The 25,402-nt window shown below is 50.3% G+C and overlaps 1 protein-coding gene across 1 annotated transcript in view; it reads right to left on the reverse strand.

Moving 5' to 3' along the window:
* LOC147737957 (uncharacterized) overlaps window positions 1–23,724 on the reverse strand; it is a 168,181-nt gene extending 144,457 nt beyond the window's left edge. Inside the window, 1 exon segment of the mRNA XM_086925004.1 lies at window positions 22,508–23,724. Within this exon segment, the coding sequence (XP_086781130.1) occupies window positions 22,508–23,627 (1,120 nt within the window). The 5' untranslated portion in view covers window positions 23,628–23,724.
* Between the last annotated feature and the right edge of the window lie 1,678 nt (window positions 23,725–25,402).

Here is a 25,402-nt window from a genome sequence, read left to right on the forward strand (position 1 = left end):
TAGGCGGGGGACAAGGCAGGGATGCCCGGCCTCTCCCTTATTGTTTGCTATTTATTTGGATCCTTTTTTAAGAATGCTTGCTCATAACGATAGGATTCCCCCAGTTAGGCTGCAAGATCAGGAATACAAACTGTTCGCCTATGCGGACGATGTGGCCATTACAACACCAGCACCGGGGGAGGCACTGGCTGAAATAGAGCAAGAGCCAGGGAAGTTCGGGGTGTTTTTTGGCTACCTTATAAACAGTGGTAAGACACAGGTAGTGAAGAATAGGTTCACGCCACTTCAGGATACAAGGGTAGTGGCGGAAGCAATGTATCTGGGGGTCAGGGTGACAGCGGAGTTGGACAAATTGATTGAGATCAACATGGAGCCACTTTTAGGGAAGGTCAAGAGAAATATGGAGAGAATTAACAATTTACATTTGACACTAATGGGGCGAATCAACCTGATCAAAATGGTTACGTTCCCGAAATTTTTATATATCTTTAGAGCGATCCCCCTTTATTTTGACGGTATATGGTTTAACAGAATAGAAACAATTTTGAATACGTTAATCTGGGCACAGGGGAAGACACGTAGAGCCTATCGTTTCCTGACACTACCAAGGGAGAAGGGGGGATGGGGGCGCCCGATTTTAGGTTGTATTATTGGGCAGTCGCGCTGCAATACTCTCAATGACTACTAGGTGGCAGTATTCAGAATGAGGAGAGAGAGGGAATGTTTACGAAACAATATTGGGGAAGGAAGCAGAGAATGCCCTTCTAAACACAGTGGACTATGCCTACTACAAACACACCAGGTTCAAGACCCTAAGTGCAATATATAAAGTCTGGAAGGCCGTGGGGAAAAAGTTAGGAATTGGTAGATTCAACAGATACTTGAGGCTGTAGACAAATAATGATCTTCCCGCTGATGTCTTCAGGGACTTGTTATGAGGGAATGGGATGGTAAGGGGATTAAGAAATTGGGGGACCTGTTGGATGTACAAGGGGTGTTTTTGCAGTTCCAGGATATTTAAACGAGATTTAAGATACCCGGTAATAATTTTTTTAAATACCTTCAGGTGAGGAAGAAGAAGGGTGGGCCAATAGGGTTGTCCCATAGTAGGATCATGGACTACCTGGAGAATAGCATTCGCGGCACGATCAAGTATTTGTATGCAGTGCTCTACGTACTAAAAACAGATGATAGAGAAAAGTATGCCAATAAGTGGGTGGTTCAAGTGGGAGCGCACCCTGAGGGCTTCCAAGCTTCATTGGACTTAGGATGTTCGGTGTTGTGCTCGGCGACGTTACAAACTCAGCACTATAAAACAGTCTATTCGCTGTATCATACACCGGCCAGAATTGCCCAGTGGGGGGGAAGCACCGGAATAACATGCCCAAGGTGTAATTCAAGCAGCACCAACATTACACATATGTTTGCACAATGCCCACAACTCTATACACTAAAACAGTCGATTGAAGAAATTCTGGAGGGCTCTCTGGGGCTGAAGATTAAATTATCGGATGAATTGATAATGTTAGGAGTAAGGTCAGGGGATAATAATGAATGGCCAGAATTTTTGTTTATGGTCATGGCAGTCTTTAGGATTATTATTGCAAGAGCCTGGCTAGATTTATTTATTTATTTAGTTGCTTGTAAAGCGCCTGAGTCAATTCCCGAAGGGATATCTCTGCGCTGTTGCTTGCAATTTAGGGCAGTTTACTTTGTGAATTGAGGCTGAGGAGGGAGGATAGGATGAGAAACTATGGCCTGGTGAAGAGGTAAGTTTTCAGTTTTTTTCTAAATAATACTAGATTCCTGATCTGTTTCAGTTCGTGGGGTAGGGAGTTCCAGATTATGGGTCCTTTGTAAGACAGGGCTCGGCCTCCCTGTCTGGCTCTTCTTATCTTTGGGACCTGTAGCAGCAGGTGGTTACTAGAACGTAGTGCGCGTCTAGGGGTGTATGGTACAAATTTTTCTCTTAGATATTTGGGGCTGGTACCATACAAGCATCTGTGTATCATGTTACAGATTTTAAATTTGATGCGCTGCTTTACAGGAAGCCAGTGGAGTTGGCGAAGTAAAGGGCGGGAAGGCGTTCTGGGGGGGGGGCATTGAGAGCCAGTCTAGCTGCTGTATTTTGGACAACTTGAAGTTTATCTAGTTGTTCTTCATTCGCTGATAGGTATAGTCCGTTGCAGTAATCCATTCTGCCTATAATAAGAGTTTGGATAAGGGTCTTTCTGTGGTTGTCTGGCAGAAATGGAAAGACACGTCTCAGAAGCCCCACCACATGGAGGCAGGCCCTGCCACTTGTGTGGTGTGCTCTTTGAGCAGGAGCGCCTGGTCTAGCTTGATGCCAAGGTTTTTCGCTATAGGTTTAGGGTTAGAGACAGGGCCTAACTCCAGAGGCCACCATTCTGGGGACCAAAGAAGAGTCACCCCTCCAAACAACATGACCTCGGTTTTGGTCACATTGCATTGAAGAAATTTTTTTGCCATCCAGTGTGCTACCGTTCTCATCCCATTAGCAAATGATGATAGAATTGCAGGCGTGAGAGTTTGAAAAGGAAACAGAAGTTGGGTGTCATCGGCGTATGACACCGGAGTGAATCCGCAAGATCTTATCAGATTTGCTAAGGGGGCCACATAAATGTTAAAAAGCGTGGGGCTAAGGCATGAGCCCTGTGGCACTCCCTTAGTTAACACTCTTGATGGAGAGGAGTGAGAGCCTAGTCTGACCCCTTGGGTGCGGCCGGAGAGAAAGCTTTGCAGCCATGAAAGAGCCGTTCCTCCTACTCCCGCATCACTCAGTCTTTCAAGGAGAAGTTCATGTGATACTGTGTCGAAAGCAGCGGATAAATCTAACAGCACTAGAATCACAGATTCCCCCCTGTCCAGTGACATCCTGATGTTGTCGGTCACGGAGAGGAGGGCTGATTCAGTGCTGTGATTAGGCCTAAAACCAGATTGGGATGGGTCCAGGCCTTCCGCTGCTTCGATATATTTAGACAGGTGTGTGATAAGATAAGATGGTACCTACGTTTCAGTCATGGATAGCAAGATTGCTCTCCTCATATAACATGGAGAAAGCCATCTATGAGAGAAAAGGCAGAAAGGCAAGGGCATTGGGGGGTAGGATCTGGTTTCATATGGAGCAATGGAAGAATAGGGGCAAATAGGAGAAATAATTTGTTTTTTTCTTTCAGGTTTCATAGATTTGTGTGTTATATTTTAGTTTTCGTGCTGCTGTTTCTCTTATCTGTTGTGCTGTATGGTGTGTATTATCTGTACTGTAAAAATGTATTGGATTAATTAGGAAAATGCGGGGGGTAAAAACTCAATAAAAATATTTAAAAAATAATAATAAACTGTCAATTGTGTCTTGTGGAAATTATTGCCATTACCTGTAATTGCCACTGCACGCTTTCTCCTACCTCGTGTGTGTGTGTGTTTTTTTTGTTTTAAATATGAAACACTCCAGTTACTGCATGCTCAAACTGAGCCTTTTTGGATAAACATCTTTAGGAAAATCAGAGAAAATGCGACGCGTAAATAAAACACAAGCAAAGATAAAATGATGAAATACATACTTCTTTAAAATGAAAACATTAAGCAAGAGGAAACGATGTATGAAAATATATAGCTTTAATCTTGAGACATAAAAACACTTTTGGTACGGAACAGACGTGGCGCTGGGGAAAAATATAATACATTGTTTTCAGTGTAACACTACCTACCTCGCTTTTTACAGAGAAACTTGATGTGCCACCCATACACAAAAGAGTGTACCCAGCTCTCAAAACGAGACGCTGACATTTCATCATCACGTCAACTCTGTGGTCTCCTCTTCCTTCTTGGTGCTAAGAAAGATCAAAAAGCTGCTCCCATACTTACCAGCAGATGCAGGCAAAACCCTAATATCCACTTTGGTTTTTTCCAAATTGGATTATTGCAACTCCCTCCTGCTTAATGCCCAAGATCAGGTCTTGAATAAATTACAATCCATTCAAAATGCTGCAGCCAGGGCTTTACTTCCCATTCCAAAGCATCATTCCATCTCTGCGGGAATTCGGCAATTGCATTGGCTACGCGTGAAGAGTCGCATTCAATTTAAGGCGCTCTGCACCGCGTATAAGGCCATGCACAATTTAGGACCTTATTATCTGAGGAAGGCACTTGCAATCTACACTCCCAATCGACCTCTTCGGTCATCCTCGATCTGCCTCTTACCAGTTCCCCGCACCAGGACAGTATCTTGGGGAGATAGACGGTTCCAAGTGGCTGTGGCAAGGCTTTGGAATACTCTGCCTCTTGTCATTAAGAACAGCCCTACACTCTTGATCTTCCGAAAACAATTGAAGACCTGGCTCTTTAATCAATGATCTCCTTCAGCGTGCAATATCCCATTTGACAATCCTAAGCGCCGAGACACCTTAGGGTATATGCGCGCTATACAAATTGAATAAACATAAACATAAACATAAACACACATGAGACATCTCTGATAAACCCGTTGCTCTGCAGAGAATGCATTATGGCGACAATCTGTCACAAGGGAAGGGGGTACCGGCCCAGTGTGCCGTGAAGCCAGCAAAGTGGGATCTGATCAAACAGAAACTGGATCTCGGCATTGTGTGGGCGGAGGTCACATTCCGTTGAGGTGTGAAGCAGGCAGGCGGCTCGGGAAGCAAATGGAAAGGGCGGCTACACTACAGTACTAGTCTAGGGAAATGCAAAGCAGAAGAATACATGCAGTCACAAGAACTGCTTTAATAAAAATGTAAAATAGCACGTTGAAAAGATGGTTAAACACCAGAGCTGCTTACTTTGGAGCTGGGGATCCAGGTTCGAGTCTCGGCGTCGGCTCAACATCATGTGACTCTGGTCAAATCACTTAATCTCCCAGTGCCTACCAAAAAGGAGTGTGGCCTTGTTTAATGCAACTGGTGGTCGTGTAAAGCGCTCCAATACCTTTGGGTCGAGTTCGCGCTATATATAACTGCATAAAAAAAACAAATAATAAAGATGAGGGTTTTTGCATAGGTCAAAAATATTTTAGAGAAACCCTGACGTGCATTTGCACCAATGTAAACTCACTTCCGTGTGCATGACGCTCACCGGCGCGCTATATAAAACTGCATAAAAAACCCCAAATAAAAACTGCATATAAAAACCCAAATAATAAAGATGAGGGTTTTTGCATAGGCCAAAAATATTTTAGAGAAACCCTGACGTGCATTTGCACCAATGTAAACTCACTTCCGTGTGCATGACGCTCACCGGCGCGCTATATAAAACTGCATAAAAAACCCCAAATAAAAACTGCATATAAAAACCCAAATAATAAAGATGAGGGTTTTTGCATAGGTCAAAAATATTTTAGAGAAACCCTGACGTGCATTTGCACCAATGTAAACTCTCTTCCGTGTGCATGACGCTCACTGCCGGTCTGGGTAGGAGGACATGCCTTGGCATAAACATAAGATTGGAGAAGGTACTACAAGATTTGGGTAATCACTGTGTCACTGAGTAATCGTGCCCTTTGCGGAACTGCGTGCTCACTGCGTAGTGCGAGAGGGCGGGAGGCAGCATGTACTGGTAGATCCGTCCTAGTTAGAAAGGCAGAGCTTGGGGTTAAAAGTGCTAGAAGATGTTTCCGAGTTCAAGCAATGACGCCTGTGCCTCCCATCCGGTGCCAGAAGGTGAGCTGGATTGGCATGAGGTGATTATAATGCGAAGAGCGTCAAAATGTTGATAACATCTGTGCCGCAGTGCTAGTGCATTATGTCAAGTCAAGTCAAGTCAGAGAATTTATATAGCGCACTACATACCCATAGGGTTTCAAGGCGCTTGAGGAGGGGTGGGGAATTACTTGTCAAATATCCACGTTTTAAGTTGCTTTCTGAATGCTAGGTGGTTCTGGGTAAGTCGAAGGTAAGTGGGAAGTGAGTTCCAGGTTTTAGCTGCCAGGTAGGAGAAGGATCTACCTCCCGTGGTGGTTTTGTTGATGCGAGGTACAGTGGCAAGGGCTTGGTTGGATGATCGTAGCTGGCGGGAGGGGGTGTAGAAGGACAGTCGTGTGTTGAGGCATTCTGGTCCGATTTCGTAGAGTGCTTTGTGTGCGTGGGTTAGGAGCCGGAAAGTGATCCTCTTATTGACGGGAAGCCAGTGGAGGTTTTTCAGGTGACCAGAGATATGTTCTTTACGCGGGATGTCTAATATGAGCCTGGCTGAGGCGTTTTGGATCCGTTGGAGTTTTTTCTGGAGTTTAGCGGTAGTACCGGCGTAGAGGGTATTTCCATAGTCCAGTCGGCTCGTGACCAGAGCGTGGGTGACCGTTTTCCTAGTTTCGGTGGGGATCCAACGAAATGTTTTTTTGAGCATGCGAAGAATGTTGAAGCAGGATGAGGAGACGGCGTTGACTTGTCTGTTCATTGAAAGTGAGGAATCCAGGATGACGCCCAGGTTACGAGCATGGTCTGTCGGGATGGGTGCTTTTCCAAGGGCTTCTGGCCACCAAGAGTCGTCCCATGCGGAGGGGGAGGTACCTAAGATGAGGACTTCTGTTTTATCCGAGTTCAGTTTCAGACGGCTGTGTTTCATCCATTCGGCTACTTCTTTCATTCCTTCGTGTAGGTTAGTTTTGGCGGTGCTAGGGTCATTGGTGAGTGATGGGATCAGTTGAGTGTCATCCGCGTAGGAGATGATGTTGAGGTTGTGTTGGCGGGCGATGGCCGCGAGGGGGCTCATGTATACGTTGAAAAGGGTGGGGCTGAGTGAGGATCCTTGTGGTACGCCGCAGATGACTTCAGTGGCCTCTGACTTGAATGGTGGAAGGCGGACTCTCTGGGTTCTTCCGGTGAGGAACGAGGTGATCCATTCTAGTGCTTTTCCTTGGATTCCGATGTTTCTGAGGCGCTGTAGAAGGGTGCTATGACAGACTGTGTCGAAGGCTGCGGAGAGGTCGAGGAGGATGAGGGCGACTGTGTCTCCATTGTCCAATAGAGTTCGAATGTCGTCTGTTGCTGCGATTAGGGCGGTCTCAGTGCTGTGTTTTGCTCGGAAGCCGGACTGTGAGGAGTCGAGGGATTTGTTGGCTTCGAGGAAGGCGGCGAGCTGGTTGTTGACAGCTTTCTCGATGACTTTGGCCGGGAATGGAAGGAGCGAGATGGGGCGGTAATTTTTGAGTTCGGTGGGGTCCGCTGTGGGTTTTTTCAGAAGGGGGCTGAGTTCAGCGTGTTTCCAGCTTTCCGGGAAGGTGGCGGAGTTGAAGGAGCAGTTGATGACGTCTCGGAGGTGCGGTGCTATGATGGAGTCTGCTTTGTTGAAGATGTGGTGAGGGCATGGGTCTGTGGGGGATCCTGAGTGGATGGAGTTCATCAGGCGGATGGTGTCCTCAGTGGAGATTGGGTTCCAGTCATTAAGGATGTTCGAGGGGGGTGAAGGTCCAGCAGATGGTTGGGTGGGTTGGTCTCCGGGTTGGTCGTCGAAGCTGTTGTGGATGTCTGCAATTTTGTTGTGGAAGAATGAAGCTAGGGAGTCGCAGAGGGCTTGAGAGGGGGTGATATCGTTAGAGTTGGCCGATGGATTGGTAAATTCCTTGACGATGTTGAAAAGTTCCTTGCTGTTGTGGGCGTTGTTATCTAGTCGGTCCTTGAAGGCGGTTTTCTTGGCCTTTCGGATCAGTTGGTGGTGTATGCGGGTGGCGTTTTTGAAGGCGTCCTTGGTGCCGGTGGTTGGGTCTTTTTTCCAGGCCTTCTCAAGGGAGCGGCAGAGTTTCTTGGATTTCTTAAGATCATCGTTGAACCATGAGGCCTTCTTGCTGCCAAGTTTGCTATGTCGTTTTTTCAGTGGTGCTAGGATGTCGGCGCTGTTGGATAACCATAGGGTGAGGTTGGTGGCGGCTTGGTCGGGGTTTGAGGAGTGGGCTGGGGGGTTTAGAAGAAGCGATGAGGAGATCTGGTCGATGGTGATTTTGTTCCAGTTTCTTTGCAGAGTTGGTTGGGGGTGGTTGTTGGGTTTGGGCTTGTTGTAGGTAAAGTGAACGCAGCTGTGGTCAGTCCAGAGGAGAGCCGTAGTGTGGCTGAAGGAGACATGGTTGCTGGAGGTGAAGATAGGAAGATAGGATCGAGAGTGTGACCTGCGATGTGGGTGGGGGAAGTGACCAGTTGTTTAAGTCCGAGGTTGGCGAGGTTGTCCAAAAGGGTGGTGGAGTTGCGGTCGTTGTTCTTTTCAATGTGAAAATTGAGGTCTCCCAGAAGGATGTAATCTTTGGAGGGGAGCGCGTGTGGAGTGATGTCCTCACTAAATTGTGCGCGGGGTCCTGGTGGCCTGTAAAGGAGGGTGCCTCTGAGTGTGGTCTTGGGGTCGATGTGGATCTGGAAGTGAAGGTGTTCAGAGTTGGCGAGATTGACGTCAGAGCTGGTTGAGATGTGGATGGATTTCTTATGGACGATAGCGATTCCTCCTCCTGTGTGGCCGGTACGGTCCTTGCGTATGATCTTATAATTTTCTGGGATGGCAATGGTGATGTCTGGGGCGGAGGAGGCGTTCATCTATGTTTCTGTTAGGAAGGCGACGTCCGGAGAGATGGTGTCTAGTAGATTCCATAGGTCAATGGCGTGCCTGTGGACCGATCGGGTGTTGAGCAAGATGCAGTGTAGGTGGTTGGGGTCGGGGATCAGTGGTGTGATCGTAGCGGAGTTGTTGACGGTGCCGGTGAATTTGCAGGAGTAGCATGAGAAAGGTCCATGGGTGTGTCCAGGAGCGGCTTGGACGCAGTTGGGGTAGCGGCCGGGGTTAAGGGCTAGGAGGGTGGTGGCATCGTAGGTAATGCGGGAGGGCTGGGCAATGCGAGGGCCAGGGGTCCTGGCACTGGGCGCGGTCCAGGCGCGGACGGGCGTAGACGGGCTTACCTTTGGCGCACCTTCGGCGCGAATTGGGCGCGGTCGCTGCGCGTAGGTCCTACTAACATAAATGGAAAGTGGGGGGGGGGGCGGAGCGAGGGCGGGTCAGCTGGGAGGCGGGAGCGGGGTGGAGCTACGGGCTGGGACGAGGCACAATCAGCAAATGGCGGCAGCAAGGCTAAAGTGAAACCAGGGTGAGTTTCAGAGTAAACAGGCTAAACGTGGACAGAAGCACCGTCACAATGGGGCAAAAGCTCCTCACACCACTCACAGCGCACCAGCAGATAAGCGCTACAGAAGCACATGTGCAGGAGCAAGCAGCAAGTTCCAATCAGGCACCAAACTACACTGCAGGCAAGTAAAGCGCTACGCTGATATCACAAAGCAGCAGGTATGCAAATGAGCCAGGCGCTACGATTCCAGCACTAAACAAGGCAGCAGGTATGCTAATTAGCCAGGCGCTACGACTCCAGCACTAAACAAGGCAGCAGGTATGTTAATTAGCCAGGCGCTACGATTCCAGCACTAAACAAGGCAGCAGGTATGCTAATTAGCCAGGCGCTACGACTCCAGCACTAAACAAGGCAGCAGGTATGTTAATTAGCCAGGCGCTACGATTCCATCCCTGCGGAAGGTCACAGTGAGGGATCAAAAGAAAAAGTCCAAAGTACTGGGCTGGAAACCGTGCCTGGCACAGGAAGGATGAACGTTATGAGTGCCCTCCTAATCAAATAGCAGAACATTATCCCTGGAATCCCAAACTGAGTCACAGTTGTTCCAGCCATTACATGGATGAAAAAATACTCAAATGCCTCTGGTGGAATGGCGGTTTCTCAAAATACAGTTTCCGGGTGTAAGAGTACTCCTGTCCTGATTCTGCGAAAGAAGATGTGAAAGTTTGGTCTACCTGAATCGGCCCCCCTGCACTTCGTGAGCTTCCTGGGAGCCCCAAGAGGCGCTTAGAACTTCGCAGCGCAAACTTTCTTTAGAGTCACCTTGCGCCCGCTTTTCTTTCCATCTCACCATTTTTACCAAGAGAAGCCAGGGGCCTTATTTATGAAGGCCTTGCGCCGCCGGTGCGTCACTTTTAACATGGGAAAAAGTGACGCACCGGTGGCGCAAGGCTTTCATAAATGAGGCCCCAGGATTCTCCAATTTCCAGGGTTGACAGATCTTTTAACAAAGTCGACAACATACCCCGTATCTGTACATTGCACACTCCAAATCCACATGTTTAACCACGCGATATGCCCCTTTGCTTTAGCACCGTCGATTAACCCATACCAATATAATAAACAACTGGAAACAGGATGTAACTTTATTTTCTCTTCCTGTCTCACAGTTGCATGCATATTAAATGAATACGTTCGTAATTACGCCTGTCCAAGGTACCTTCATCTGGAACCCGAACAATCACTTACACCATTCCTCAGTACATAACGAGAACGACTGTATCAGCTGACCCGTACTTAACGAGAGTTCCTCACACAGTGTACTGTACACAGGCCTATTATATGCTTCTTACGTCGCTGACCTTATTTTATCAGAAACATTCAGAGGTGCAGTCAAAACAGTATAACGTGGCGTGCAGTAGAAGCACGGTCTTCATTAAAAGTGTTTCACATTAGAAGAGGGACACACGTGACGTCATACCCACGGTGACGGCGCCGCAGTGCATTTGTACGCGCAATAAAACACCTGCAAATAGATCTAGTCAGAACGACCTGGCACAGAGTGTTTTGGGGAACTTCATTATGCTGTTTGGGAAAGATAGGACAAACTTTTCTGAAGTCCAGCAGTTTCTGAAGCAACCCTCACACCAAGTACCCGGAATTGTTTGGGTTCCTGGCCGCGCGCCGGTGTGACAGAGACGACAAGTTAATACTCACATTTCAAGGGGGATTTCCGTCTTATTGCCAGGCAGCGAGGAGCCCGCCACTTGCCACTGGCACATCAGATGTCGTCCGGAGCACTGACACAGCTGCTTGCACGGGTCAACCTGTAGTAAATTTGCAGGGTTGAAGCAAACAAAGAAGAGGAGCAGGCAGGACACATCAAAAGTCCCCATTGTGAGGTGGCTTGGAGGGTTTCAGTTCCAGCAGCCAGCTAGTGACATTGTCTTTGCTTTATTTAAGTTGGGCAGTCGGCAGGGTGAGGAAGAAGAGAGCAGAGAGGTGACGCGGGCAGCCGCGCGAGCAGGCAGCGTGTGATTTCTCCTCGGCTCTAATCAAATAGATGCTCAGTTCGAAGTTCCCGAAGAGCTCCTCCCGTCTTTACCTCTGATGAACTGCCTATTTATTTTTAACCCATTGAATTATTGTCATATGCGTTGCCTCCTTCATATTTCAACTTAAGTTCACTAAAAGTAGCCAATCGCTTGACCTTTCTTTCATACTGTACTGGACACACGTTTGTTATTTGTTTGTTTAGAAAACAGTGCACGGTGAATGGGGATTTGGGGGGGCAGCCGACCAGCGGGAGGCGCCCACCCGGGGAATTTGGGGCAGCAAGGGGGGGGGGGGGAGGTGAGCACCGAGGGCTCCCGTAGTTTAGTAGCATTGGGCGGTTTTGGGCTGGTTGGGCTCCTTTCTGGTCACCTTGGGCGGTTTTGGTTAAAACCGGACATTTTGTGGGGTCAGGCACCATTTCAGGTGCAGTGACACGGCAGCCGGAGGGTGAATTTAGATCGTTGTCGTTTCGTTCGCTGTGTGGCGGCGGGTGTCAGGCGGCGTGAGCGGAGGTCGTGTGAGGCGCGGTTATTGGGTGCTGAGCTGCGGGGATCGAGATGGCGGCGGAACGGGATCCCAGAGTTGCGGAGGCGTTGAGGCTCTTAGAGGAGGCTGGCCGTCTGGATATCATGCGGCCGGAGGCGAAGAGAGGGTGGGCGAAGGCGAAGAAGCGTGGCGCGAAGGAGGCGCTGGCGTTTGTAGAGGGGCGGGAGGGAAGGAGTGTGGTGGGGAGGAGCGGGACGCGAGGCAGGAGGTGGGAGGGCAGGGAGGGGGGGCAGGCCACGAGGAGCAGGCCGGGCCGGTTGTTGAGGAGACTGGGGGTCCGCGGGGGGCAGCAGGTGGCGCGGAGGGACCAGGGGGGGGGACTGACCAGGGGGGGAGGCCCCACGATGGGCAGAGCGTTGTGCAGGCAGGGCGGGAGGGGGAGGCGGGGGGGGTGGATCACCCCTGTTAATTGAGGAGACCGATGTGGAGGAGTTGGGTGGGGGGGGGAAGGGAGGGGGTGTGGGGGGGCGGACACGGAGCTGGATTGGAGCTCGTCGGAGGAGGGTGGGGGCCTTGGGGGGCCGAGTGGGGTTCCAACACCGGGGGGAGGGCTGCGGGGACAGGGGGGGTCAGGGGGGGGGGGCTAGGGGTGGCGTGACGAGCAGGTGGGGTGGGGGCGAGGGAGAGCGCGGTGGGGGGGCGGCGGGGTGGGGGGGGCCTGGGGGGCGGGGAGCACGGGCGGGGGTGCCGGTGGCGGGTTTGGCGCGGTGGGGGTCTGGGGGGGCACAGGGGAGGAGCGGGGCCTGGTTGGGGGGCGGGCGAGTGGGGGGGTCCGGGGGGATGGGAAATGGAGGGTGGTTGGGGCATGGGGGGCGGAGGGGTCCCTTCCCGTCGCGGCGGTCACTCGGCGGGGTGGGGGCGGGGGGCGCCAGTGGGGTGGGGGAGTGGGGGGCCAGGGGGCTCCGTGGGGAGGGGAAGGTGGTAGTTTTCACCCCGGTATGCTGGACTCCACCTTTTTTCCTTGGCAGGAGCTGTTTGCGAGGCGCTCGGGTGAGCAGCATGCGGCTCCACACCACCGAGAGGATGGGCCGGCTCTGTCTTGTGCGGGCGGTCGAGCTCCCACGAGGGACCTAACACTGGAGCGCGGTAGCAGGCGGCAGGAGCCTTCTCCGCCGACCCCTCCCCGAAGGGTTGTTACGGCCGCCGGGGGCAGGGGAATGAGAATGGAAGCATTTACTGATGTGACGGATGCGTGTGCGAGTGGAAGGCGTGGGAGTGTGGATTTGGGTGAATTGATGAGGAGGTGTCGGGACAGTGCGGGTTTGAGCCGGGTGGATCCCCCAGGGGGGGCCCGGGAATGTGTGGAGGTAGAGAATGGTGAGTCAGCAGAGGAGGGGGAGATTCTGGGGGATGGGGGGCAGAGTAATGTTGTTCGCAGTGCTTTCCAGGTGCCGGCGAGGCAGGAAGTGCCTAGAGTGACGGCCCCCCCAGCTTCACTGGTTAGGCGGCGGGATCCGGAAAGGACGCCGACCTTGACGCCAGGTAAGGCGGGTGACGGAGCGGGGAGTGGCAAACGGCGCTGTGTGCAGGTCTCGGTGGGGACGGGGGGAGAAGGGGAGGACGGCTGGCGGCTGGTGCGGGGGCGGTACGTGCAGGACGCGGGAGTGGGCACGGACGGTGCGGCAGACGCGGCGGCAGGCGCGCAGGCGGGGTCGGAGGCGATCGCCGGTAAAAGCGCGACCACTGGGGGGAAGGAGAGCTGCGTGGTGCCGGTGCGTAAGTTACCGTACATGGGGCTGTCGAAGCCGCTGGGCGCGCACCTGTCGTTGGCGACGAAGGAGAAGATATGGAAGGGCGAGTATATAGACATATTGAAGCTTCTCCACAGGGAGTTGACGTCCAAGGAAGGGTCAAAGGAGGAGGAGCAGGAGTTGGCCAGGCGCCCGAAAGTGCCGTTGACGCTGGACAACTGGTCAGCCGCGTTTCTTATTTACGCGAGTGTGTACTGCGAGAAGTTCCCTGACCGCTCGGTGGCGCTCTTTAAATACATGGATGTGGTGCGGAGGGCGCAGGTGACATACGGAGGTTTCGCGTGGTCGCACTATGACAAGGAGTTCCGGGTGCGCATGGCCGCGGACCCGGAGGCGGTGTGGGGAGAGCTGGATGCGGACCTGTACCAGCAGACGATGGGCGGGGCCAAGTTTGGCCACACCGTCTATACGGCCAGCGGTTTGCCGCTCGGGCCGCCCCCCTTTGCCGCGCGCCCCACCCGAGGGGGGGTGGGGCGGGGAGAGTCCACCAGTCAAGCCGCGGTCGGGGCCTGTTGGGACTTCAATAGAGGTTCGTGCGGACGGGCGGCGTGCCGTTTTAGGCATGAGTGCTCGACATACGGAAGGCGGCACCCAGCGCTGCGGTGTTGGGGGCCCGGGGGCCCGCCGGGCCAGCAGCCCGGGCATGGAGGCGCCCAGGGCGGGGGCAGGGGGGAGGGAGGGGTAGTGTCAGGGGGGGGGAGCAGGCGCTATGGGCAAAGGCTCGTACGCCGGTTAGGTTGGATCGGATGGAGCCCTGGTTGGCGTCATATCCGCGGGCGGAGGATGCAGAGGTGCTGCGTAGCGGTTTTCGGGAAGGGTTTCGACTGGGCTATGAGGGCCCCCGGATTGCTTGCTGGGCGGACAATCTGAAGTCGGTGAACACGCACAAAGGTATCGTGCGGGAGAAGTTGTTCAAGGAGGTCAGAGAAGGGAGGATGGCGGGCCCATTTTCGGAGCCGCCGATGCCTGACTTGATCATCTCCCCCATTGGGGTGGTGCCCAAGAAGGAGGAGGGGCAGTTCCGGTTGATACAACATCTGTCATGGCCGGAGGGGGAGTCGGTCAATGCCTACATCGCGGCGGACCTGGCGTCGGTAACCTACTCGTCGGTTGACGTGGCGCGGAGGCTGGTTACGGCAGCAGGGAGGGGTGCATTGATGGCGAAATGCGATGTCAAGTCGGCTTTCCGGCTCCTTCCGGTGCACCCGGCAGATCACCAGCTGCTGGGGATTCAGTTTGAGGGCCTCATCTTTGTGGATAAGGCGCTGCCGATGGGGTGTTCCAGCTCCTGCTCGCTCTTTGAGCGATTCAGTTCCTTCCTGCAGTGGGTCTTTTCCAGGCGCACAGGCTCGGAGTCAGTGACACACTACCTGGATGATTTTTTCCTGGTGGGACGGCCCGGTACGACGGACTGCCAGCGGCTGCTGGACGGTTTGGCCGGGTTGATGGGGGATTTTGGTGTTCCCCTCGCGCCAGAGAAGACATACGGTCCCAGTACGGTGTTGTCCTTTCTCGGTATCGAGCTCGACTCGGTCGCCATGGAAGCACGCCTACCGGACGATAAGAAATCGGCCATGCTGGGGCTGGTGGCGGACATGCTGGCTAAAAGGAAGGTTTTCGTGCGGGAGGTGCAGGTGTTGTTGGGAAACTTGAATTTTGCTTGTAGAGTGGTGCGGGCGATTCGAACTTTCTGCCGGCGGCTGGGAGTGGCGTTGTCCGGGTTGGCGTTGCCGCACCACCACGTGCGGCTGTCGGCGGGAATGAAGGAGGATCTGCGCATGTGGCGGGCGTTTTTGGAGCGGTTCAACGGAGTGCCCATGGCGCCGGCGGAGGATTGGGAGTGGGATGTCACCATGTATTCGGATGCGGCGGGCGTAGGCGGCTTCGGTTTGTACTGGGACGGAAGATGGTGCGCAGAACAGTAGCCGGCGTATTGGCAGGCGGGGGGCCGGAGCATAGCGTTTTTTGAGTTGTTCCCGTTGGTGGTGGCGGTCACGGTTTGGGCCGGGGAGCTAGCTCACAAGCGCGTGTTGTTTCGGGTGGACAACATGGCAGTGGTGCAGGTGGTGAATAGGCAGTCAGCCAGGGACCCGCAAGTGTTGAAGTTGATGAGGGTTTTTGTGCTGCACTGCTTAGAGAACGATATCCTGTTTCAGGCGCGCCACGTCCCGGGGGTGGACAATGACATTGCGGATGCTTTGTCTCGTTCCCAGTGGGAGAGGTTCCATGGGCTAGCCACGGCGGCGGACGAGGTCAGGACGCAGGTGCCGAGAGCGATGTGGTCGGTGGGCGAGCCCGGGTCGTTCAGCTGGTGAGGAGGTCCGTTGCAGCATCCACGTGGAGGTCATACGAACAGGCGTAGGAGGAATTCATCAGGTCTGGCGCGGTAAGGCAAGGGGACCGGTGGCAGCGTGAGGAACAGGTGGTGCGGTTTATGCTGGCGCTCATGGACAAGGGATTGTCGCGGGTCACTATTGCGGGCAAGTTGTCGGCGGTGGCATTCATGGGGAAGTTGTGGTGGGGTTTCTCTCCGTCGGCGGGGGAGTTGGGGTCCCGGCTGCTGGAGGGGTGGGCGAGGGAGAGGGGCGCGGCGGCGCGGTTGAGGCGTCCGATCACGGTGGCCTTGTTGGAAGCCATCATTGGCGCGCTGGCAGTGGTGTGCAGGGATGAAGGTGAGACGGTGCGATTCGCGACCTTGATGTCTTGGCTGTTCTATGGAGCGTTTCGAGTGTCTGAGCTTTTGGGTACGAAGGGGGTGCCAGGCGTGTTGTGGGAGGATGTGGACTTGCGGTTGCGTGAGGTGGCGGTGCGGCTGCGGCGTTCGAAGACTGATCAGAGGGGGGTTGGAACTTGGGTGGTCCTGGGCCCGGGGGTGCGGGAGGGAGTGTGTCCCGCAGCGTGGGGTAGGAAGTTGGTGGCTGTCTGGATGGAGGGAGTGGGGGAGGTGTTTGGCCGGGGCGGTGGGGGCGGAGTGACGGCGGCGCAGGCTTTGTGGGTGCTGCGGCGTGCCCTGCGGGGCTTGGGTGAGGACCCCTTAGCTTTTGGGACTCACTCCTTCAGGATTGGTGCGGCGACAGAGGCGGCGCGTAGAGGTTGGGGGAAGGAGGAAATACAGAGGCTGGGACGGTGGAAGTCGGACTGCTACCGGACGTATGTGAGGCTGCGTGAGGTTGAGGGGTTGTCGTTACTGTAATTCCGAATTCTGATATATGTCTCTTTGCAGGTGCTGTGGCGGGGCCAGAGGTGGCTGTGTTGAATTTGTATTTGGTGGGACACTCATTTGTCAAGCGGGCCGAACAGGCGGAGTGGGAAAAGCATCATGCACTCAATTTGGGATTGGATGGAGGACTATATCGTTGTCATTGGAGGGGAAAAGGGGGCATGCGTTGGCATGAATTGTTGCCTTTGTTGAATACAGTGGTTCGGGGGGGGTGTGTGTCCGGATGTGGTTATGATTCATTTGGGGGAGAACGACCTTGTGCAGTGCAAAGGGTTGGCTTTGGTTAAACAAATGAAGAGGGACCTCAGGGAGGTCAAGAAGCAGTGGGCGGGGTGTCATGTGATCTGGTCCGAGCTGATTCCCAGGCGGGTGTGGAGGGGAGCTGAGCGCCCCGGGGCGATTGACAGGGCACGGAGGAAGATTAACCGTGTGATGGGGGATTTCTGTGCACGTGAAGGGGTGGGGAGAGTGGTTCATCCGGAGTTACGCTATGGGGCGGTGTATTTTTTCAGGGAGGATGGGGTCCACCTCTCCAGGTATGGCATGGAACTGTATATTGTACAGTTGAAGGAGGCGCTGGACGGGGCTTTGGGGGTGCTCAGGTATTCCAGGAGGCAGGAGTCCTAAGGGGGGGGTCGGAAGTCGAATCGGCTTCCGAGTGGCATGTTTTCCTAAGGAAAGGGGGGTAAGCACAGGAGGCCTGGGTCTGTATGGACAGATGGGGAAGCGGAGGTCAGGAAGGTCAATGAGGTCATTGCAGTTGGGGGTAGGTTGATGAGCGGATGTGGACACTTTATTGCATTGTTGGGGATACATTTAGGGGTGGGGGTGGGGGAGGGGGGCGTTAGGCAGTTGCTATTTAGCGAGCTTTAGTTTTGTTCGGCACAGGCCAGGCGGGTGTTTTATGTAGGTGCACCTGATTCCAAATAAAGCGGCCTTTATCACAGTAAGTTGGTGTCCGTGTCAGTGCTTCCCCCCCCCCACCTACTGGTGTGCCCCAATGGGGATTTGGGGGGGCAGCCGACCAGCGGGAGGCGCCCACCCGGGGGAATTTGGGGCAGCAAGGGGGGGGGAAGGTGAGCACCGAGGGCTCCCGTAGTTTAGTAGCATTGGGCGGTTTTGGGCTGGTTGGGCTCCTTTCTGGTCACCTTGGGCGGTTTTGGTTAAAACCGGACATTTTGTGGGGTCAGACACCATTTCAGGTGCAGAGACACGGCAGCCGGAGGGTGAATTTAGATCGTTGTCCCGCCCTCCCTCCCTGTTTCCCGTGGGGTGGGAGGGGGGGGGGGTTTCAGGGTGGTCCAGGGGATTGAGGGGCTTTCTTGGTTGATGGTGCATCTGAGGTGAGGGTCAGGAGTTGTGTTGTCGCTGGAACAGGTGCTGGAATGGGTGGCATGTTTTCCTAAGGAAAGGGGGGTAAGCACAGGAGGCCTGGGTCTGTATGGACAGATGGGGAAGCGGAGGTCAGGAAGGTCAATGAGGTCATTGCAGTTGGGGCTAGGTTGATGAGCGGATGTGGACACTTTGTTGCATTGTTGGGGATACATTTAGGGGTGGGGTGGGGGGGGGGGGGCGTTAGGCAGTTGCTATTTAGCAAGCTTTAGTTTTGTTCGGCACAGGCCAGGCGGGTGTTTTATGTAGGTGCACCTGATTCCAAATAAAGCGGCCTTTATCACACTAAGTTGGTGTCCGTGTCAGTGCTTCCCCCCCCCCCACCTACTGGTGTGCCCCAAATGCATCTTCTGCGCAGCTCGAACGAGGCGTGTGTCTACATATTGTGTTTTTTGAGTAATCAGTCCCTTGAGTTGCATCCGACTACATCTTGAACGCTAACTGTATTAAACAAGGAAGGGAGGGATGGCGCATGCATACGGAAACAGTGCGGGGATGTACATGGGAAGCAAACCATGCGGGGCAGAGATGCTCCTTTGTGGCCTAATGAGGTGTCACGTCAGTGATCAAGGGACCCCCTGGGAGCGCTAAGTGTTAGTGGCAGCAATCTCCATATAAAACAAGCACTGGGGGGAGCAGAGTCGGGGCAGCGGAAGCCTTTAGCCGGGGAAGCCTTTAGCCGGGGACAGATGGCTCATGAAGCAGGGGGCGGGGCTGCAAAGCCTTTGAAGTGCCAAATGCTGCTGGCAGGGAGAAGGATCAAGGAAAGCTCGTCCACGAGCTCGTGCACTGTTGGGAATCCTCCTTGAGGACAGCCAATCAGCTGCCTGGATTAGCCTTTGGGGAAAGAAGCAGATCAGCGACATGAGGGCCCACCCCTGATCTATTTCTGCGAAATAGAAAGGGACGAGCCCTAAAAAACTATAGATAAATCCTATATGTACAGTCATTCATCACAAATAATATTCAATGAATCTATGTACCATACTATGTGCAATATTATCCGTTCACCTTTGTCGATGTTAGTCCCTATCTTATGCCTATTAGAGGTCCAGAGTAAAAATACTGTAAATTTGCAAAAATTCATGTAAAATCTAAAGTTTAAGCTTAACTATAGACCAGCTAGAGTACCTCAAAAAGTTCTATAAAGTGCTCAAAGTGCTAAACAAAATTAAAATGTAAAACAAAAACATAAAATACAATACAACAATTATAAATTTCTTTTGCTACTTTTGGAGGTCTTTTTTTCATTTCATTTCCAATCAATTTACATCAGATCTTTATACATAAAAAACCTTAATATTATGGAGCTATGTGCTGTTATATTATATACACTTATTTGCAGTTTACAAAACATCTATTTTACATATCTAGCTACAACTCACAGGGTTATAAAAGACAGTGTAGATCTTCAGTATTATTCAATCCATTGGGACTTTTACTGTCTAACTCAAGTATGGTTCAATTTGGTGCTGCCAACATATCGCAGCCCACAGGTACACGCCAGAACATATACAGCAAATTCAGTGCGGCACCCATAACTACCCTTAATAGCCATGCGTGTGTCAGAGAAAGGTGTTGTATAGTAGGTTGTATTTATACCGAATTTGCAGGCCCTGCATGAGGAACATTTAAAAAAACCTGTTCTTTGTGTTAACCATGTCCCTGCAATTTTAATTTCTGGGCTCGACCTGACCAAATCATCCCGCATTGATTTAGCCCTCCTGAATGTGATGGTGGGTGACTCATCTATCCTGCTGGATAGTACCCCATCCGTGAGTACTATAGGCCAATTTTTACGTATTATAGCCTTAATTTTCCTTTCTTGCCTACTGAAAGTGGTTATTAGGCGAGGGGTCTTTTTCTTATCCGCGACCTCTGCTGTTTTTAAACTTAATGAGTCACGTGATCGTTCCCCAGCCCTTGCCATGGCTCTGGAGAGAATATCATCTGAATATCCCCGATTTTTTTAACCTAACCATCATTTCTGTGGCACAGCTATCAAAGTACTCCAGTGAACTGCACATTCGTTTTAATCTTAGCAGTTCACCCAGTGGAATGCTCTGAATCAAATGCCGGGGATGGTTGATATATATATATATATATATACACACAGCCCTGGGGGATGGGGTCCCCAGGGGAGACTGTGGCTCAGGGAGGCAGGCCATGTAGACCTACTCCCCTTTCAAATACAAGGGGTCCTGGGGTCCCCATGGCCTAATAAGGCACGAACAGTGGTCCCCCCCCTTAAAAAAAAAACATAGCCCTGGGTGTTGGGGTCTCCAGGGCCTTAATTGATTGATTGATTTGAAAATTTGTAGAGCACACGAATGCCCAAGGGCATCTTGGCACTAAGTCGATGTAGAAAAACAGAACTGCCGATGATATAATGCTCTAACTTGGAGGTAAAAAGCCAGGCTTTTACAGCTTTCCTGAATAATAGTAGCAAGGGGCTATTTTTTATTGTAATAGGAAAAAGGTTCCAGGTCTTGGAAGTCTGCAACAGGAAGCTTCTCCCCCCCCCACCTGACCTGCTTGAATTTCGGGACCTGAATCAATGTTGCCTGACCAGATCTCAGGCTCCTGGCTGGCTCATACCGTTTCAGATGAGATTTAAAAAGTGTGGTCCTACACCGTGGAGGGCCTTATAGGCTAGGCAAACTGACTTAAACCTTATCCTTTTCTCCATTGGTAGCCAGTGGAGGGCTCTTAGTCTCTGGGCAACCGGTTCAGATCTGGGGATGTCCAGCACTAACATAGCTGCTGTGTTCTGTAGACACTGTAGTTTTGTCGGATTTGTATCCCAGCATACAAGGCATTGACGTAATCCAACCTGGACAAGGCCAGCGCAGTTACTAGTGTTTTGCATGATTCTCGGGGAATAAAAGGCAGTAGTCTTCTTAAGGCTCAGGGAGAGGCCCCATGGTCCCTCTCCCCTTCTGTTCTACATTTTGGCCACAGGTGTGGTCTCCACAGGGCCTATATTAGTTCGGGGAGGGGGCCCCATGGCCCCTTTCTCCTTTAAAAAACAATGCCCTAGGTGATGGAGTCGTATGAGGCTCGGGGAGATTGGCCACATGGGGGGTTGGCTTTACATATGGTAATACAATATTACTTTAAGTTAATTTTTAAAACACTAGAAATTCACTGGAAAGACCAAAGGTTATCTGAAATCTGGCACAGACCATCTTAATGTCTGCATTTCTGCAAGTACAGCATTTTAAAACCTATTACAAGTTGTACTACACTCAGGGGAAAATAGCTAAATGGGGTGGAACCAGAAACAAGCACTGTTCCCGATGCCATTCACACGGGGCACATTTAATACGCTGTTTGCAACCTGCCCAGCCCAAGGTGGCCTCATTGGGGACATTACTGAGTTCCTGGAGGGAGGGCTAAGATTAAGTATAGTACAGAGCCCGTAACTTATATTACTGGGGATTAGTAATGAATCAATCCCTAGCCAGGCACAGGCATTTGTGTTTATTGTAATGACAGATTTTCGGCTAAGCTTGGCTACAGCATGGCAAGATCTCTCCGGACCATCGGTCCAACAATGGCTCGCTCGTCTAATGTGGGCACCTCTGTCGGGTGGGTGGCTACACTTGAAGAGGGATAGTAGAGCATCGTTCTATTCTCTATGAGATGTGGGAATAGGGGGTCAGTTGGGTAAATTTTTCCACAGGTGTCTCCTACGTGGGAAAGATAGGAATATATGTATAAATGTTTGATCAGTGTATAAGACGTGACATGAATTAACCTTAAGAATGGACTGTCCACTTGGAGAGGTACGTTTAAACGTAAGCTATAAAATGTGCAATAAAGATATGTTTAAAAGAAGAAAGGAAAACATTAAGTCATTCTCAAAGCTGTTGCAAAGGTAACCCATGAACCTTAGAAGAGGGGATGTGAACTGTGCCCGGTAGACCCAAAGACCTATTTGAGCAATTATCAGCGTCAACTTTTTGAGATTGGTAGTAAACCAGTTTTGCTCTTAGTTTAAGTGGTTTACAACCACTGCAATGGATATGACAAGTGCTTCTGGCAAAGGGTATATATTTAAGGTTTTTTACTCAGTGGGGGTTCTCTCATGTTGAAAGGCATTCATTTTACAACTCGTGTTCCTGACATTCAGATCAGTGATAAGGATTTGGCATAGGACGCGTTCTTGAATTTCACTGAAATTAATTTTATGAATAAAGCTTTTCTGGCATCCAGAACACTAATTAACACTTTTCCTTTAGAACATGGATCTTCCAAATGAATCTTTACATGCCTTCATAATACTCATACTTTTTTTTAGCTAGTATGGGCTTTTACATGTGGAGGGAGAATTATTTTATAACTAAAGCTTCTCTGGAATTCAGAGAACTGAAGAGGTTTTTCCCCCATTGTGTGTTCTCTCATGAACAGTAAGGTGACTTTTCACACTGAAGCTTCTCTGGCACTAAAGGCACTGATGAGGTTTTTCACCAGTGTGAGTTCTCTCATGTAAAGTTAGACTGAGTTTATGACTGAAGGTTTTCTGGCATTCAAGGCACTGATGAGGTTTTTACCCAGTGTGAGTTCTCTCATGTAAAGCTAGACCGAGTTTATGACTGAAGCTTTTCTGGCACTCAAGGCACTGATGAGTTTTTTCCCCAGGGTGAGTTCTCTCATGTAAAGTTAGACTGGTTTTATAACTGAACATTTTAAGGCATTCAGAGCACTGATAAGGTTTTTGCCCAGTATGGGTTTGTTCATGGTGAGTGAGACTAGCTCTTTCACTAAAGTTTTTGTGACATTCACAGCACTCATATGGGTTCTCCCCAGTGTGAGTTCTCTCATGGAAAATAAAACCAGTTTTCAGCCAATAGCTTTTCTGGCATACAGAGCAGTGATATGGGTTTTCCCCGGTGTGGGTTCTTTCTTGTTGAGTGAGAAGGTATTTACGACTAAAGTTTTTTGGGCATTCAGAGCACTGATGGGATTTCTGCACAGTATGGGTTAACTCATGCCGGCGTAGAACTTTTTTCCGACTGAAGGTTTTCTGGCGTTCAGTGCACTTATAAGGTTTTTGCCCAGTATGCGTTCTCTCATGTAGAGTGAGATCTGCTTTACATTGGTAACTATTTAGGCATTCAGAGCACTGATAAGGTTTCTCTCCAGTGTGAATTCTCTCATGTTGACCGAGAAGGGTTTTACAATTGAAGCTTCTCTGACATTCAGAGCACTGAAAAGGTTTTTCTCCAGTATGTATTCTCTCATGCCGAGTAAGGCTGAATTTACTTAGAAAACCTTTGTGGCATTCAGAGCACTTATGAGGTTTTTCCCCAGTGTGAGTTCTCACATGTCGAGTAAGATGTTGTTTGCGAGTGAAGCATTTCAAGCATTCAGAGTACTGATGAAGTTTTTCCCCAGTGTGAGTTTTCTCATGCTGACTGAGACTGGATCGACGACTAAAGCTCTTCTCACATTCAGAGCATGTATGAGACTTCTTTTTGGAGCCAATATCTCCACATTCGGTTTTGTCTTGTATACATTCCATTATGAGACAAGATTTCTTTCTGAAGTTAATATCGCCAAGTTGGGATTTTTCTAGCAGAAACGCCATAAGACAAGGCTAAATCTTATTCAGCATGTGTTTAGCATCACCAACTCAAATGTGCTGCCCTTATTCAACTTAACACTTGGACATTTATTTAGCCAAAGATGACTTCTCTGTGGAGTTCACAGTTTATAACTTCTGTAGGCAACCTAATTCGCCCTACAACCGTAATATCAGCAGCCCCTGGTACTTATTGGGGAAGCTTCTCATGGTATTATTGCCTCTTCATTACATCCATGTGGATTCTCAAACCCTTTTCTCAAAATTATTCATTTATGAGTTAATGAGGCACTTATCAGGTCTTTGGTTGGTTTTCAGTATTTCAAAGCTAGGTACATATTCACATAATGTATTGGCATGAACATTAAGAATACTATTGTGTATCAGTAGCAGCACATTGTTTCTTGTCACCCTTCTTACGGATGTCTTCTATGTCTGTATATAAGACTACAATAAGGATTTTGCAGGTCTTGCAAGGTAACAAATACCTGAGGTTACTTCTAATGGGTTAGAATGGTAGTGGACATGTGGACCTGGACTACAAGCAAAATGGTCATTGGTCACAGAGGAGCATTTATTTTCCCTCATTCTACTTCCCTTGGTCCCAGATATACCCACATCGCTAGTTCGTAACTAGCAGTAATCTTGGTCCTAACCTGACTACCTGGTCTTTTAAGCAGCTTCATTAACACTGTATAAGTGACCAACAGATATTTGTTTAAAGACAATTCACTGGATATGGTGCTCAAGTGTCCCATTTGCTGAGGTCTGTTAAAAACTCTTCAAGTCCCACTTGTTCTGTGTGTATTATCTTCTCTTGGATCGATTATAACTTTAGACTGATGCTTGTCCTCTCTGGTTCAGACAGATGATCTTCCTGCCCTGGGTTAGCATCTCAAGGAAATTCTTCATATACCATTAGAGCAGCTGGAAATCCATTTAGAGAAACTGCTTTGACATTCTTTATTTTACTCTAATCCGAGTCCCTCACATCTTTTTCCTGGATACTTTCCTCTTGTTGGAGCTCTGAAGCAACTTTACTTCTTTAGCATTTTTGCTTTAATAGTCTTCAATTATTTGCTTATTACCGACTACCATTTTGTCTTCAACGCCAACACTTCAATCATCTGTGGATTTAAAACCAGAGATTGTTAAAGAATGAAAACTGTAACAAAGGAATAACATTTATTAGCCAATACAGACATCCAGAGTCTGAGTTCATTTTGAGAGAGGGATGAGAGGGCTCAAGGCATTCTCGAGATAGAAAGCTTGAGAACACTGGAACACTAGGTTGAGGTCTAAAGATGGAAATTCTGATGAACAGTTTTGTGCACATCAGTAATCATCAGTAAGCTTTTCAAGTGTCTGATCAAAACTTTCTCCAACTCACTATGCAGTATACCTCTTTGCACAAGTCCCCAAACCAGGCAAGCAATATCTCAAAGAACAAGCATGCCCACCCTCATAAGAGTCTCCCCTTCCCAGCACCACAAATAATGCTACTTCTCCCGGGCAAGCATGTGTTAACAACTTAGAGTCGACAATAGACAAGATAAGAATAGAATTATGGAATATCATGGCCAACCTTAAGCTGGCAGTTGAAATAAAAACGGATCAGGAAACTAGGAGACCGCATAGATCTCCAACCACCACAAACACACAGTATCAAGCACACTTAGATGGATCTCTATGCCTTTGCCAAATACAACTATACGCCTCAACAGGACAACAAACCAGATGTTAGTTGTGGACATTGATGACCTTTGCCAATCTTACATAAC

The sequence above is a fragment of the Lissotriton vulgaris genome, chromosome 1_1, assembly GCF_964263255.1.
Source record: "Lissotriton vulgaris chromosome 1_1, aLisVul1.2, whole genome shotgun sequence".
In the NCBI taxonomy this organism is placed as follows: Eukaryota; Metazoa; Chordata; class Amphibia; order Caudata; family Salamandridae; genus Lissotriton; species Lissotriton vulgaris.